General features: G+C 42.8%; 3 protein-coding genes across 3 annotated transcripts in view; 1 reads left to right on the forward strand and 2 right to left on the reverse strand.

Moving 5' to 3' along the window:
• Positions 1 to 5,456, reverse strand: part of si:dkey-157l19.2 (NHS-like protein 3) — a 30,490-nt gene extending 25,034 nt beyond the window's left edge. The window contains exon 1 of the mRNA XM_063498580.1: positions 5,136 to 5,456. The gene's annotated coding sequence lies outside the window, so the exon portion shown is untranslated. The remainder of the gene's footprint in view (positions 1 to 5,135) is intronic.
• Positions 5,457 to 6,964: 1,508 nt separating this feature from the next.
• Positions 6,965 to 8,435, forward strand: LOC134644458 (syncoilin). The gene is made up of 4 exons (XM_063497529.1): positions 6,965 to 7,279; positions 7,643 to 8,053; positions 8,123 to 8,247; positions 8,328 to 8,435. The coding sequence occupies exons 1-4, from the start codon at positions 6,965 to 6,967 to the stop codon at positions 8,365 to 8,367; spliced, it is 891 nt and encodes a 296-aa protein (XP_063353599.1). The 3' UTR covers positions 8,368 to 8,435.
• Positions 8,436 to 8,596: 161 nt separating this feature from the next.
• LOC134644457 (histone-binding protein RBBP4) lies at positions 8,597 to 13,615 on the reverse strand. Its single transcript, XM_063497528.1, has 11 exons — positions 13,499 to 13,615; positions 12,931 to 13,078; positions 12,695 to 12,840; positions 11,771 to 11,944; positions 11,551 to 11,666; positions 10,939 to 11,099; positions 10,717 to 10,843; positions 10,561 to 10,638; positions 9,886 to 10,020; positions 9,237 to 9,347; positions 8,597 to 9,104 (listed from the first exon to the last, which is right to left on the reverse strand). The coding sequence occupies exons 1-11, from the start codon at positions 13,512 to 13,514 to the stop codon at positions 9,042 to 9,044; spliced, it is 1,275 nt and encodes a 424-aa protein (XP_063353598.1). The 5' UTR covers positions 13,515 to 13,615; the 3' UTR covers positions 8,597 to 9,041.
• Positions 13,616 to 13,634: the final 19 nt, after the last annotated feature.

Below are 13,634 nucleotides of genomic sequence, written 5' to 3' on the forward strand. Positions count from 1 at the left end.
CAGACCGACTGACATTGACAGCAGTGTGTACACACCAGCATGAAGTAAACAGGAGCTGATAATAGTTTACACACTCTTGACAAATAGACTGAGCATATCTGGAAAGACGATTTATTGATTATGCACTACTGACCGCTACAGTATACGCCATTTGGCCGCAATGTTAAAACCAGCGGCGGCTGAAGTACAGACATAACTAATATGCAATTTAATGCACCAAATAGTATATGAGAAATTAACCAAAAGGACATAAGTTTGTTTAAATTAGCTTTTGTTTATCTTTGGTTAAAATTTACTTTCCCATGTAATTTGTTGATTTTTTTTAAACTATTTTGTAATGTTGTTGTTAAAGCTGACCTCATGACAAACTTTGAATATCATTCTTCATTTGCATAATGAAGCAGAAATGTAAAAGAAAAAATAAAACATTATTTATGTCCAAGTACATACAAAGTTTATAAATAGAGAATTAAATAGAAAAAGTAGATACACAAGTGTCTACATATGTTCAAAGGTAAATAAATACGCAGTCATTTTACAGATCAAACAAATTAAAGACTACTTTTATTCCTAACAATATATTTTTTTGCTGCATTTTATGGAATTTCTTTGTTTATTTTGTAGTTTTTGACCACTTTGGTGCTACACAGTACCACCCATCCAAACATTACTGCACATCAAGTACACAACTCCATGGCAATGGCACTCCCCAGTGTCAGCAGAACTTGCAGCATGGCAATGTCTCCCACTGTAATAGCTCATCTGGTTGATTTGAAAAGAAAATCTTGCTGCAGCCTGTCCAGTCCTCCTCACTGTCTCCTTACTGTCTACTGCCTCATGAGTACAAGGAAAAGACAAGAGGGTGTATCATTGATATACACAGCCACCTCTGAAATGTGTACTCCTCACTGCCCTAGCTACAGAAAAACCTGCCTAACAACACAGTACAAGATATTGACCCCGACTTCCATGCTCTTCCTTCTCTGTGCCTGTTTGGGATATGCTGCAACAAGCCTGATCCACAGAGGCCCCACCCCACAAGGACCAAAGCTGTCCATGTCCCCTAGAATAAAGAGCTGTAGTGTGGGCATGAAGGAGACCTAAATGATATCAGGAAGGTGGGTTTCAATGTTGTGGTTAAACAGTCAAAGCCAACTCGGGAAATTGAATTCCAGAACAAATCCAGGTCTCGTGTCCACATTTAAACAGGCAGGTCAGCTAAGTTACAGCAACATAAAGCAATGACACCAGCCTTGCCTGAGGCAAAGCGCTTTAGAAAAAGTTACTGTGGTTACAAATTAAGGATAATACCCCACAGAGCTCACAGATCTTACAAACATCTTCCCTTGACAAACCAGCGTGGAGAGAAAAAAGACGGAAAGCTAGCTGTGGCAGGAATAAAAAACAAAACACTAAAGTTAAGCGCGCACACCCTCGGCAGATCAGAGCCAAAGTGGAGTATCACAAATACAACTATTACTGTTGTCTTTTTTTGACTCCAACAGCCATCTGTGCATTACAGCGACTTCACACAACACTCCCTTTAAACTGGAGTCTTATCACGTAAATATGAGCAATAAGAATTTCACAAGTAGTTGCATGGGGGATGAGGGGAGGAGGGGGCTTGGGGAAGTGTAACTTTTGACTGCAGTGAGTCATACAGGGAAGCTGATGGAGCAGACTCTGCTGCCTCATGGGGATAAGGCAAAGCCAAGAGGGTGTGGCAATGATACAGACAGCCACCTTTGTTTGAACTAGGACTGGCTCAGTTTAACCAGAAGGCCATTCACATCTAAAGCCTGACCTGTTGGTTTCACATGGCACGACTGCTCAGCTGGCAGCAAGCAAGGTTAAGATCGGGCTGCAAATGGTTTAGTCACCATAGGAAGAGGAAACATAATAGACCAACAAGCTCATTCTCCTTTAGGGAGAGGAGGAGCGCTTTGGATCTGTTCCAGTCTTCTTTCAAAGACCAGAAGGTTGTTTACAGTAACAGCCAGTTTGGAAAATAACAGTTTTCACACTTACAGCCATTCTGTAGCTAAATAGCAAGTGTTTAGCAGTGAGAAAACTGGTGTTACTGTTCAGCACCTGCAGGCATCTGTCAGGGCGTTGGCTGTCTTCTCTGGGCATTATCAAACAAAGAAGAGTGCTGCTAAGACTTAAGCTGCCTTGCCTGAACTAGAACTCTGCATATTCATGCAAACACTTGATGTGCAAGAAACGCTGCTGCTGTGATGGATGATGTGGCCACTATAAGAGACAAACTGGAAATACTTAATTCCTACAACTCAAGGCGGTTTTCACAACTGAAACCAGGGACAGCCGGTGAAATGAGACACGTTTTATGGGCCGAGGGAATCTCGAGGAAACCATTCACCATACACCCACCATAAAGGAAGCGATCTCCTCTTTCAGCTTAGACTCAATAGAAACATTTTTGAATACATAATGGCTCCAAATGTCTAGCAGAACTTTCAATCCAGGACCTGGAGCATGAACACACATGTCATAGATGCAATCTTTCGAGCTGAAAGATGACATCTTTGTGGTCCTTCTGTTTGCTCCAAAAAGGGTACGGTTTCAGGAAACTGTCATACAAATAAACACAATAACGCCGCAAGGCAATAATGACACAAATGAACCAAAATGCTATGAGGTTAAAGGCGGTTACAGATGGTCCGTGCACGTATGCGTGCATGTGTGTGCGAGAAAGAGAGACAGATCTGTGGAAGGAAATGCAACTTGGCATGCTGCAAGGCCGCTGTAGCCGTGCAGCAGCTTGTCTGGTAAGAACAGCAGCTGCATTCCTGAGAGATTTATAATTACCGACTGAGGAACTCTTCTTTCCAATCCTGCTTTCATCTCCCCCCCCCCCCCCAGCATCAAACACACACACACCTCCTCACCCCCTCCACCTATTCCCCTTTTTTTCACCCCATGCAGTGGCCTTCTAGGAGACAGCGCCATGAAAGAAAAATGGATAATGGCTGGCGCATGGAAGTCATTTTGAGATAACATTATAATGTGTGGTTGTGTGCGCTGGCCCAGATTGTTGTTCCCTGTGTTTATGCAATATTTTAACTTCTATGGAAACAGGGCAGATTGCAAATGGAGGTACTGTAGGTGGGCAACAGCAAAGTGATATCTATTAAATGATAATCTTAACTAGAGGTAAGGTGTGAATGCCAGTGCTTACCTTTTTCAATCCAAAAGCTGGATTTAAAGAGAAAAAAAAAGTCTGGAAAGTTGGCGAGTTGCGACAAAGTCTCGTTTGCTTTGCCTCCAGGGGTTGCTGGGGGTCTAAGTCTGGACTGCAGTCTCTGCAGAGTTTAAAGACCTCTGGACTGACAGGTCAGACGCAGATAAAAAGAAACTGCTGTGCAGCAGCAGTGACCAGCTCACAGAAAAGGCAAACACAGCTGGACAGCGAGGTTTAAAAATACATCCTGGCATCTTTGTGTCTCCGCTCAGCCCAAGTCAAAACAATATCCTTTCAGTTTGAAGCTCACTCCGTCTGACAGTTGCTTGGCACTGGCAAGTGTGGGAATAAAAACACTTGAAAGAGCTTAGAGCACAACTTATGTGAAGCCTCAGAAAGACACTAAAGTAAACAGCCTCAGTCCCAAATTGAGTAAATCATGATGACTTATATGGCCGGCTAACAGCCACTGATTGGATTCTTCATTTCTTGATAAGGGCTCATTGATTAACTTAATCATCAGTTAATCTCTCTGATTAACGGCCTGCTTTCTTCCACTCATCAGTCAGGCGTTTCCGTTCTCTGCAGGCCTGCATGACACACAGAAATCAGTCACTCGGTGATCACACACACTCGTGCGCATTTTGTCTCTTGCAACATTCGATTGTTCCTGTTGTTGCCGTTCTTGACCGGCAGCTCTCCCCTTTCCTCCACTGATCTCAGTCACGTGTGAACCACAGCACACAGCTGAACAGCTGCACCTACCTGTCTGCTTACCCAAGATCCGAATGCACTTACACCGCTTAGCTCCCAGTGTAATCTTCATCCCGGCCCTCTCCTCACATCTCACAACCTTGCCTTTTGTCATCTCATCTCTACCTTAACGTCTGCTCCCCTCCCCAAATCTCGGGTTTCTACCGGGTTCTGCCATGCATCCAAAAGTGCTTACACAACGCACCTGTAATAGGTACAAGCCCAAGCATGGCAGGCTGGCCAAGAAGGAGCACCAGTATGTGACACACCCTTTTTAAACAAATGGCTCAGTCTCAGCCTCACCTTTTAGAAAGGTATAACAGCTAAACCTGCAGCTAAAAAAAACAACCCAAACAACTGAAAGTGCTGATTGGTTTTTCAGAGAAGTTTTGATTATTGGAAGCTCATTCCAGACCAAAGTCCAGCAGATGCTGCTACAGCAGACAGCCAAAAGGGGGAAAGGGAGGGGAGTCCTAAGGTGGTCGTGTTATCTCCCTCGGGTTAATCAGCAAGCAGTGGGTTATCAAGTGCGTGTTAACTGGCATTTATTAAAAGAAGTGTCAGGGGACTATGCCGTAAAAAGTGTGCTACTGGATCAGTGACTGGACCCAACACAATACCCTTCATTGTCACGAGCTCCATAGCTAAGAGAAGCACTACAGGTCTTAGATTACCTCTGTATAGGATCCCTTAACGCTGAGAAGCAACTCTCCCACACCTTGTTTTCCATACATGCCTATACTCAACCTCCAGCCATGGAGTTGCAATTTGAACCAAACTTTATTCGAACAGACTTGAGATCCCTGGTTCTGACATGCATGGACTGTTTTTCTTTACTTCTGGGCTAAAATTATCGTACTTATGTTGCCCATAATTAAAAAGCTGCATTAGGAAGAAAAAGAATCATGCTGATATAACAGCTTCACTTCTAAACCTACTTTCTTCACGCCTTCAAAAGCCAGTCGATCATATTGATCCTTATCTGTTTTTAATTTTATTTTCCTATGCAGAAATATTAAACCCTTTCTCCTAAAATTCACGCCACAGCTCAGTTTCGAGGGACTTTCCCGGCAGGAATTCCAACAAAATAAATAAATAAATAAAAATAATGCCAACACAGTAAGGTAGCCATTAATCTGTCGCTTAAGTTCGACAGATAAAAAAGAAGTGTCAGACGTACCGTAACGAAACTTTAAAGACTGATTTAGCCGCTCTCCATTTGAAGCGTCACCCTGCTTCGCCTTCGCTCTCCAACTCCAAACTTTCAGCGCCCGAAGGAAAACTCCAGGTGAAGCATTTCCGTGAAAAGTTAAACTTCAGGAAACAACTGCAGCCTGGATGTGTTTGCACGCCCGGCTTCAGCCCTCGCGTTTAAGGTGCCAGGAGAGCGTGTCCTCTGCTGTCAGCGTCGTTTGTCTGCGGACGCTTCACTGAAGCAAAAAGTGGGACTACTGAGAAAAGTCGCGCCGCAGTCGACCTGAGGTCCCACCTGACGGAGGCTGGGCACACTCAGGTGAGCGCGCGGGGCTGCGGTCGTTGATTTGGCGACATCTAGTGGTGGAACGAGGAAAAACGAGCTAATGGCATGTAGCAGACTGGGGAGAAACTGGAACTTGATTTTCCCACGGTTAGTTTACGTTTCAGGTATTTACGTCAGCATTTTTTTTATTCATGAAGACTACTTATAGAAACTGTAGATAAAAGCTTGCGTGGTGAATAGAGGTGGTCACACCAAATGTTGAGTTTCAAGCTCGTTAGAGCTGTACACACTCTATTTTTGGTTTATATACTGTATTTGCATGTATGTTTGCACACGTTTCCAGCAAAACATAAAGAAACGACGGGTGGCTCAAGACTTTTGCACAATACTGTAATAATACAAGAAGAAAATGTTCTTTGTCCTTCTTTAACCTTTTGGATATTCTTGAAAATATCCAAAGTTACTAACATGAAATTTTGTATTTTAATAGTATTATATAATAAAAAATATACCTTATTACTTAAAGATGTTCACATCTTTCAGATCACCTCCTTCATTAAATCCACATTCACATGTCTGAGTGTGTGTTTGTTTCCATTTGTCTGCGAGGAGTGTGATAGGCAGTATGCAAAACACCTCAAACAAATACTGTTACATGAACCATGCAAACTTGGTCAGCTGAGCTGAGTCCTGGAGGAAGATATTCATTGAAAAGCATGCATGGTCCTGCTAATGTTGACACCTTTGCCTGTAAGGAAGTCTGGGGTACACTTGTGGAAAGTTATTGCTCAGCTCAGCTTTCCACCATGATGTCACTACCTTCTTAAACACACATTGAAACAGGTTGTGAAGAAGGGTAAATATAGCTCTCTGTGGCACCCGGGCTGGTCCGGACATGCGCTAACTGACACATCCAGAGCACACTGAGTCTGCTCCCAGCACTGACACGGTTTGTGAGCCCATGAGGGAGTCTTAGATAGAGTTTCTCCCAGGCCTCCAGTGTTATTAATAAACACAAAGTGTGCCTCTGTTTTCCTGGAGACAGACACTGCAGAGCTCTTCCTAACAGAAAACCGTGCTATTACAGTAACTGCCTGAACATTTAGTCGGACTGCCAGTCAACGTAAGTACACATCTATGTTAATAAAAGCTGTTTCTTTAATTATTTGACAGGTTGAAAGGTTCTGTAGTGTGAAGCTTTAGGACGGGCCTCTCAACTTTAACAGCTATCAGAATGATTGATGTGTTTGCCTTTACAGTTCATTCCTCTGTCATATAAAACAATCTGTAAAGGAATAAGTGTTTTGAAAACCACAGTCTTACAAGGTGCTGTTTTTAATGGCTCTCGCCTTGTTTTCTTAGATTCTCTCATGGATGATCAAAGCTCAGTACAGGATGGAAACTCCATGTTATCTACTGATGACTCACATGTGCAACTGAGATTTTCTGAAGATATCTCACTGAGCAACCGCACAGACTCTGAAACACTAGGTAAATTTGCTCGAGATCCTATTCTACACTCGGAACAGATGGACATGGAGAGCTTGGGTGAACTCTTTGAGCACTGCATACAGCGAGTATGCCATCTAGAGAGGCAAAGAGATGTGCTGATACAGGAGCTTCTGGTTCTGCAGGAACCTATGCTGCAAGTTGTGGGGCACCTGAGAGCAAAGCTGGAGGGAACACGCAGGCTTCTCACTCTGGCTCAGCTGGATTATGTTGCGGTTTGTGAGGATGTGCAACAGGTAAAGAGGAAACTGTTCACCACAGTCAGAGACTGCATCCAGAGCCAGGTGAAGCTAGCTGAGCAGGAGTACGAGGTGGCTCAGTCTGCTGTTACTCAGGTAGAAACCACAGGCTTTACATTTAATGATTTACTTCTGTAGTGTAGGTTTGACTAGTATATCAACATCATATAAAACTTGGGATCATCATGGCTGCAGATTGTTTATGGTTTGATTTTCAGTTATTTGAGTATCATGAGTATGAGTTCTTGTTATGTTTTAGTTCTAGCTACTGTTTGCACCCTATAGAGAAATTAGCATTCAGATAAATTCTTGTACCCAACTAAGCTACTGGGTAGTTTCCATTTCCACTCTCTTGCTATATCGGATCCTTTTATTTGCTGAATGTTTTTACCCACAGGTAAAAATAGCCTCCCTTATCAAATTTAATACTTTTCATTCTTATTTTACATCTCTTCATAGGAAGAACTCAAGGCTCAAATTCAAAGTCTGACCCAGGAGTTGGTGCAGCTGGAGGACGCCCACCAGAACCAGCTCAATTCCCTCCATGATCAGGCCACTAAGCCCTGCAGGCCCAGGGCCATGAGCGACATCAGCCAGTGTCGCCAGGCCTCCATCAGACTGCAGCGAAGGCTCAGCGGCAGTGTGAAGATGTTGGAAGGCTGGTACGAGCCTCGCCTCATGGCCCTGCTGAAGAGAAGGCAGGTTGGGGAGGAAGCTTTGAGAAAAACCAGGGAGCAGGCAGTGGACCTGAGAGCCGGGCTGAAGCCTCTGAGAGAGGAGATACAGAGGCTGGAGGTGAAGAGATCACATCTGGAACAGAGGATCACTCTTTTGGAGACAGAGTGGCAGGAGAGCACTGCACAACATAAGGTACAAGAGAGGTTGGCTAGAACAGATGTTCAGTAAAACTAGATGACAGTATGTTTTTATTTTATGCAGGAAACTGTGGAGAAACTAAGAAAGACTCTGAGAGAACTAGAAATGGAGTTTGAGGTTCAGAGAAAATCGAAGACAGGCTTGGAAGATCTTAAAGATGGCCTTTTAGCAGAGCTGACATTTCTGAGGTGGGTTTATCCTAATCATTTCTGCTTTAACTTAGTAAAAGTCTAGATAATAAATGAATAATAAACTTGTTTTCTTATAGGGGCTGTGAACTCAGTGACATTACAGAGGAAGAGTCATAATTTTCAATTTCCAGAGGTTCCTCATCAGATATGAGACCAAATCACAGTGCTGACATTACATGTTTGAAAATGCGGTCTACTTAATGCAAACGTCTTGTTACTAACTCACATCCGACTTAACATCTGAGATGTTGTGCCAAGAAAACAAAGCAAACAGCTTTACTGTAAATATTTTATATGAATATACTTAAGTACACAAAAGATCAGATGCAGAGAAAATGCAGAGAGAAAAAAAAAAAAACACATACAAGTGACAACACAATTTGGGGGAATTTCATACTACAAATACCAGGCAAATTAAAAGGATCAACCTACAGTATGTACAATAACATTTAAAAATGGATCTTCCACAGAAATGTTTCTGCTCAACTAACCAAGATGGAAGAAATAAAACCAACAAAATGCACACTTAGGTGATCATAAACATGTCTGTGGTTTCATCACGAGTCAGATTTCAGTTCGAAAAACTAAAAAGATCTAAAAATCTGATCATCAGAGACCTTTTCTTAAACATGTCACGTGATGACATGGCAGCATTTTATTCTTTTATTTTCTACAAAACACTGCTGCTCAAAATGTTTTTTTAAAAAGACTGCTTTTTCGCCCAGTGCTGGTAAACGGATCCATTTTTAATGAGCAGGTCAAAAGAAGAAGACACGTGGAGGAGACCGGACTCATGCCTGGACTTCTGAATCTGCAGCACCTTCTGGGTCCTCGTCATTGTAGATATTTTCAGCCTGCAGACAATTGCCAAAAAAATAAAAGATTTTTAATGTAACTGCTCTTCTATGTTATAATAATAAATGCACTTTACTATTCAAATCCTCGCTGTGTTGTAACTGATCGAGTTTTCTTTACAAAGCCTTTACCATCTGCCACACTTGCATGATGTTGTCCTCTGATACTGAACAGATGACCCACGGCTCGTTGGGGTTCCAAGAGAAGTCTGAGATCTTAGCTGTGTGTCCTCCGTGGATGAACTGAAACAAAATGAAGCAGAAAGATTTAGCACAATGATCAAGATTTAGCTTAAAAAATAAAACAAAGGCAATGTTTGAAAGCAACATTACAGTATTTCCTACACAAAGACTTAGGCATGCTCTTCCAGTGTGGTGGTACCTTACTGACAGACCAACCAAGTCACTGTTAAGGCAGTGACCACTGCCTCTCTAGAGAAATCATGTAGCTTGCTGGACTCCAACTCTATTGTCATGGATTGCATATGGTGACAGTAGTCCTTGTACTGCTCTACAGAGCCGCTGCAAGCTGCAGGGTCACTAACTACAAACTGCAGCAGGTGGAGAAGTTCGTGTGCCACTAGACATTTCTCAGGCTGCTGAGCAGAACAATGACTATCATCACCAGCTGCAGTCCATGCATTGGTGGAGCTATAGTCCATCTGCTGGACAAGACTCTTACTGGAGAGTGTGGGTGCACAGAGCCTCTGACGTCACCACAAATATGCTCATTTTGTTGAGAAAAACTGCATCATCACCACCGCTCATTGTCACAACTCACCAGCAGCTCAGGAGGGCCATCCTCAGCATCCTCTGGTGACTGCTCCTCTCCAATCTTACTGAGGTCCCAGACGTTGAGCCGCCTGTCGGTGCCGCTGGAGGCCAGGATGGTTTCGTTATGAGGAGACCACTGAACCTGTTGGGAAAAGATGTGGATATGAAACCTCTGCAATTAAGTCCCCCCTTGCAGTACTTTGGTGAATATAATTGTAAATATTATATCTATACAAAGAATTAAATATTCGACCCTAAATTCCAAGGGTACAAGCAAGTGTACAACCAAAAGCTTTAAACAATTCACCATCACATATTTTCACAAGTTACTACAAAGTCCTACAATCCTTTTTCTCAAAAATGTTTTTCCCAAAGTTGAAAAATTTTAACTCCTGCATCAGACAACACTGTTTTCCACCAGTTCACCTCATTGTATTGACTTTGTATGCAACTGTAACTGTAAAAGCAAACAGCTTCCTGACAGTTTGTCTTTTTGTTAACTTAATTATACCATAAATAGCAATTGCATTTCATCTTTTGTAGCCAAAAGCTAGTTAATCACCAGACACATATTTCAGCCTAAATAGCCTCACTCCACAATGCAGTTACTGAGCTGAAACATTCAAGCCGAAGTTTGCACAACAACAACTACAGATTTATTGCGAGGAAGTTCACTTCTTACCTGAAAGATCTCGTCCTTGTGGGATTCAAACGAGTGAAGCTTCAGCTTCAGGTTCCTCAAGTCCCAAAGAGCCACAGTCTGCAAGTAAAAGGAGGCCGATTCAGTACAGTATCAAGATGCTATTCACTGTAACTGTCTGAAAGAAAGACGCCTCACCTTATCTGCAGAGCCAGTGGCAAGAATGAACTCGCTGTAAGGATTGAAAGACAGGCAGTTGACCTCAGCAGTGTGGGCGTCCACTGCATGGCTGGGCTTGGAGGTGTTGTTGGACCGCGTGTCCCAACTGTTCCAAAAACAGACAAAAGCACCAGTGTCAGGAAGAAATGTGAAACTGAACAACAACTTTGTTTTTAATGAGTCATCGCTGAGGCTGCTTACATCATGAGTTTCTGGTCATCTGCCACAGATCCAAAGAGCGATTCGTGGAGAAGGTGCCAGGAGACGTCCTCCACCACAGCAGTGTGGCCTGTGAAGATAGTCTTGGCATCCACAATCTTCCCCTCTTTGGGAACTGTGCTGATATCCCACAGGCATATAGTCTGCAAAGAGCACAGACAAATGTAAAAAAAAGAAAGAAAAGAAAAAATGATTTGCAATGTGATAGAACAGCGGTCCCCAACCTTTTTTGCGCCACGGACCGGTTTATGCCCGACAATATTTTCACGGACCGGCCTTTAAGGTGTCGCGGATAAATACAACAAAATAAAACTAGTACCGGTACCGAAAAAAAAGAAGATTTATTCATAACACACGTGAAAAGACCCAGGAAAACCGAGTTAACGATAAAAACGATAACAAAACAGCGCTGAAAACCGATAAAAACCCTGAAAACCATACATTTCACACCTGAGCCTCAACTCTCGCGGCCCGGTACCAAACGACTCACGGACCGGTACCGGTCCGAGGCCCGGGGGTTGGGGACCGCTGTGATAGAAGACAAAGAAGCATTTTAACAAGAATAAGGTAGGCATGTCAAGACAGGTTTCTTACATGGTCATCAGAAGCACTGAGGAGACAGCCACTAAGGTTTGGGTTCCATGAGAGGCCATAGCCCTCCTTCTGGTGGCCCCTCAGACGGAGATCTGGGGTGCATTCTCCAGAAGGGTCTTTAACAGAAATAATGTCAGTGTTAAAAAGCCTGTAGAGCTTCAAATGTAGCGACACATGATATGCAGTTATGCAAGAAAAAGTGTTCTTTCTGCAAACCTACCAGGCTTGGAGGGGTGTTTTGTGTAATCAAAGACTAGCACATCACTGGTGGGGGTCTTGGTGGCAATGATGCAAGGATTCTGAGGCATGTATCGGGCTCTGTTCACTTCTCCTTCATGGTTGATCTTGATCTCAATCTCTATTTTCCCACTAACAGATCCAAAACCTCCAAACTCTGAAATAAAAAGACAACAGATACATGAAGCTCTTCCATTCCACGAAGCAGGTTTTAGGGTGACCAATGCACCAGGGATTTTTATGTATTTTTTAGACAAAAAATGCACCCCTTAAGTTACGTATTGTGTCTTATATGCCCAATGTGTTCCTGTTCCCAATGTTCCTGTTAACCAGTTTTGCTCTTAATAAATGTTTGATAAACATATTACAGAACTTTAAAAAAGCGATTAAAAAAGTACGTAAGCTACTATTCTACTTGTTCAGCTGACATTCACTATTGCCCTCGCTTCGCTGAATGAGGTTAAATTTGATTCATGCTGTTATAAATACGTTACTTCCTTTTCCTTCCCCTTGTGAGCAGAGTGGCCCATAGCCAACAATGGGGTTCTTTCTGCACCATCACACAATTATCAATAAGCTATATAGGAGTTGGAAAGCGCTACATTAACAATGTGCAAAATTAAAACACTACTGAAATGTCCTCCAAACTCTCTGCATTCACCAGGTCTAACAACATTTCTGGTGGAAGTGTACTAGTATTACTGTGCTAAAGCTGGATTAGATCAATTAAATCAATATCATCCAGATCCAGCTTAGGCATGTGAATTAGTCTGTTTATAAGTGTTATAGTTATGTTATTGCATGTAAAAATCCCTTGAGAACACTATGAAACTATAAGTTATTCTATGACCTCTTATTGGTGGTGCTCTTGTAACATAGGTTCTCAGTGGACTTTTTATGCTCTCACCTCCTTTCTCGCTGTCATAGTGTGAAGCATCAAACTGGGCATCATCATTCGGCAGCTGAACGCTGGCAATTACGAGGTGATTCTGCTCATCAGACGTATGGGTTCCCAGAACCAGTCTGTGCACACTGTAGTCCTTTCCCTCTGGTCTGTGGACATATGGCATGACATTTACGTATCTGCTACAATCTCTTGTTGTGACTTGGAACCTGAAAAGGTGTTGCAGATCTTCCATTTACCTGGTGACATCTGGGAGCCACTGAGCAGTGAGGCTTGGCCACTCCAGAGCATGGGTCATGACCAGATCATAGAGGAAAGGGGTGTTCTTCTTCCAAATCTTATACTCCTCATTAATCACCCTTTCCTCCACAGCGTCATCAAAAGCCGCTGCAACAGTAACATTTAACACAAAGCTACGTTATAGTCAAATTTACAAACATATGCAGCAGTTACTTGAGGAAATCTTTTCCTTCCTAGCATTTTAGTTGATTTTATCAATAAAGTAACAGTAGCACACAATGCTAGAGCAGCTGTCGCCCATATAAATAAATAATACAGTCTTTCTGAAGATTATTATAGTGGGGCAGTATATCTGACTGCACTAGTGAATTTAAAACCCTTTTTACCGGCGCGTTAGCAGCTAATGCTAACATCAGCTAACAGCTAGCTGAGTGCTTTCTAACAATGAAAGGTGATGCTGGCTGGCGCGCCAACCACCGCCGCTACATCCTGATTCGCATTTTCTGTCACTCTTGACAGCACACACACATAAATAACGTTCTTATTAAAAAACGTAGACGTCCTTACCGTCTTTATCAGCCATTGCGTGGTTATAATACCGCTACTAATGACAAAAAGAAGTAATTTTTAGGGAGAGCGCTCAGAAGACAGCACGACGGCTCGCAATGGCGCCAACTCCATAGAACGCGCCTAGCCAATCAGA

Source organism: Pelmatolapia mariae, linkage group LG16_19, assembly GCF_036321145.2.
Source record: "Pelmatolapia mariae isolate MD_Pm_ZW linkage group LG16_19, Pm_UMD_F_2, whole genome shotgun sequence".
Taxonomy (NCBI): domain Eukaryota; kingdom Metazoa; phylum Chordata; class Actinopteri; order Cichliformes; family Cichlidae; genus Pelmatolapia; species Pelmatolapia mariae.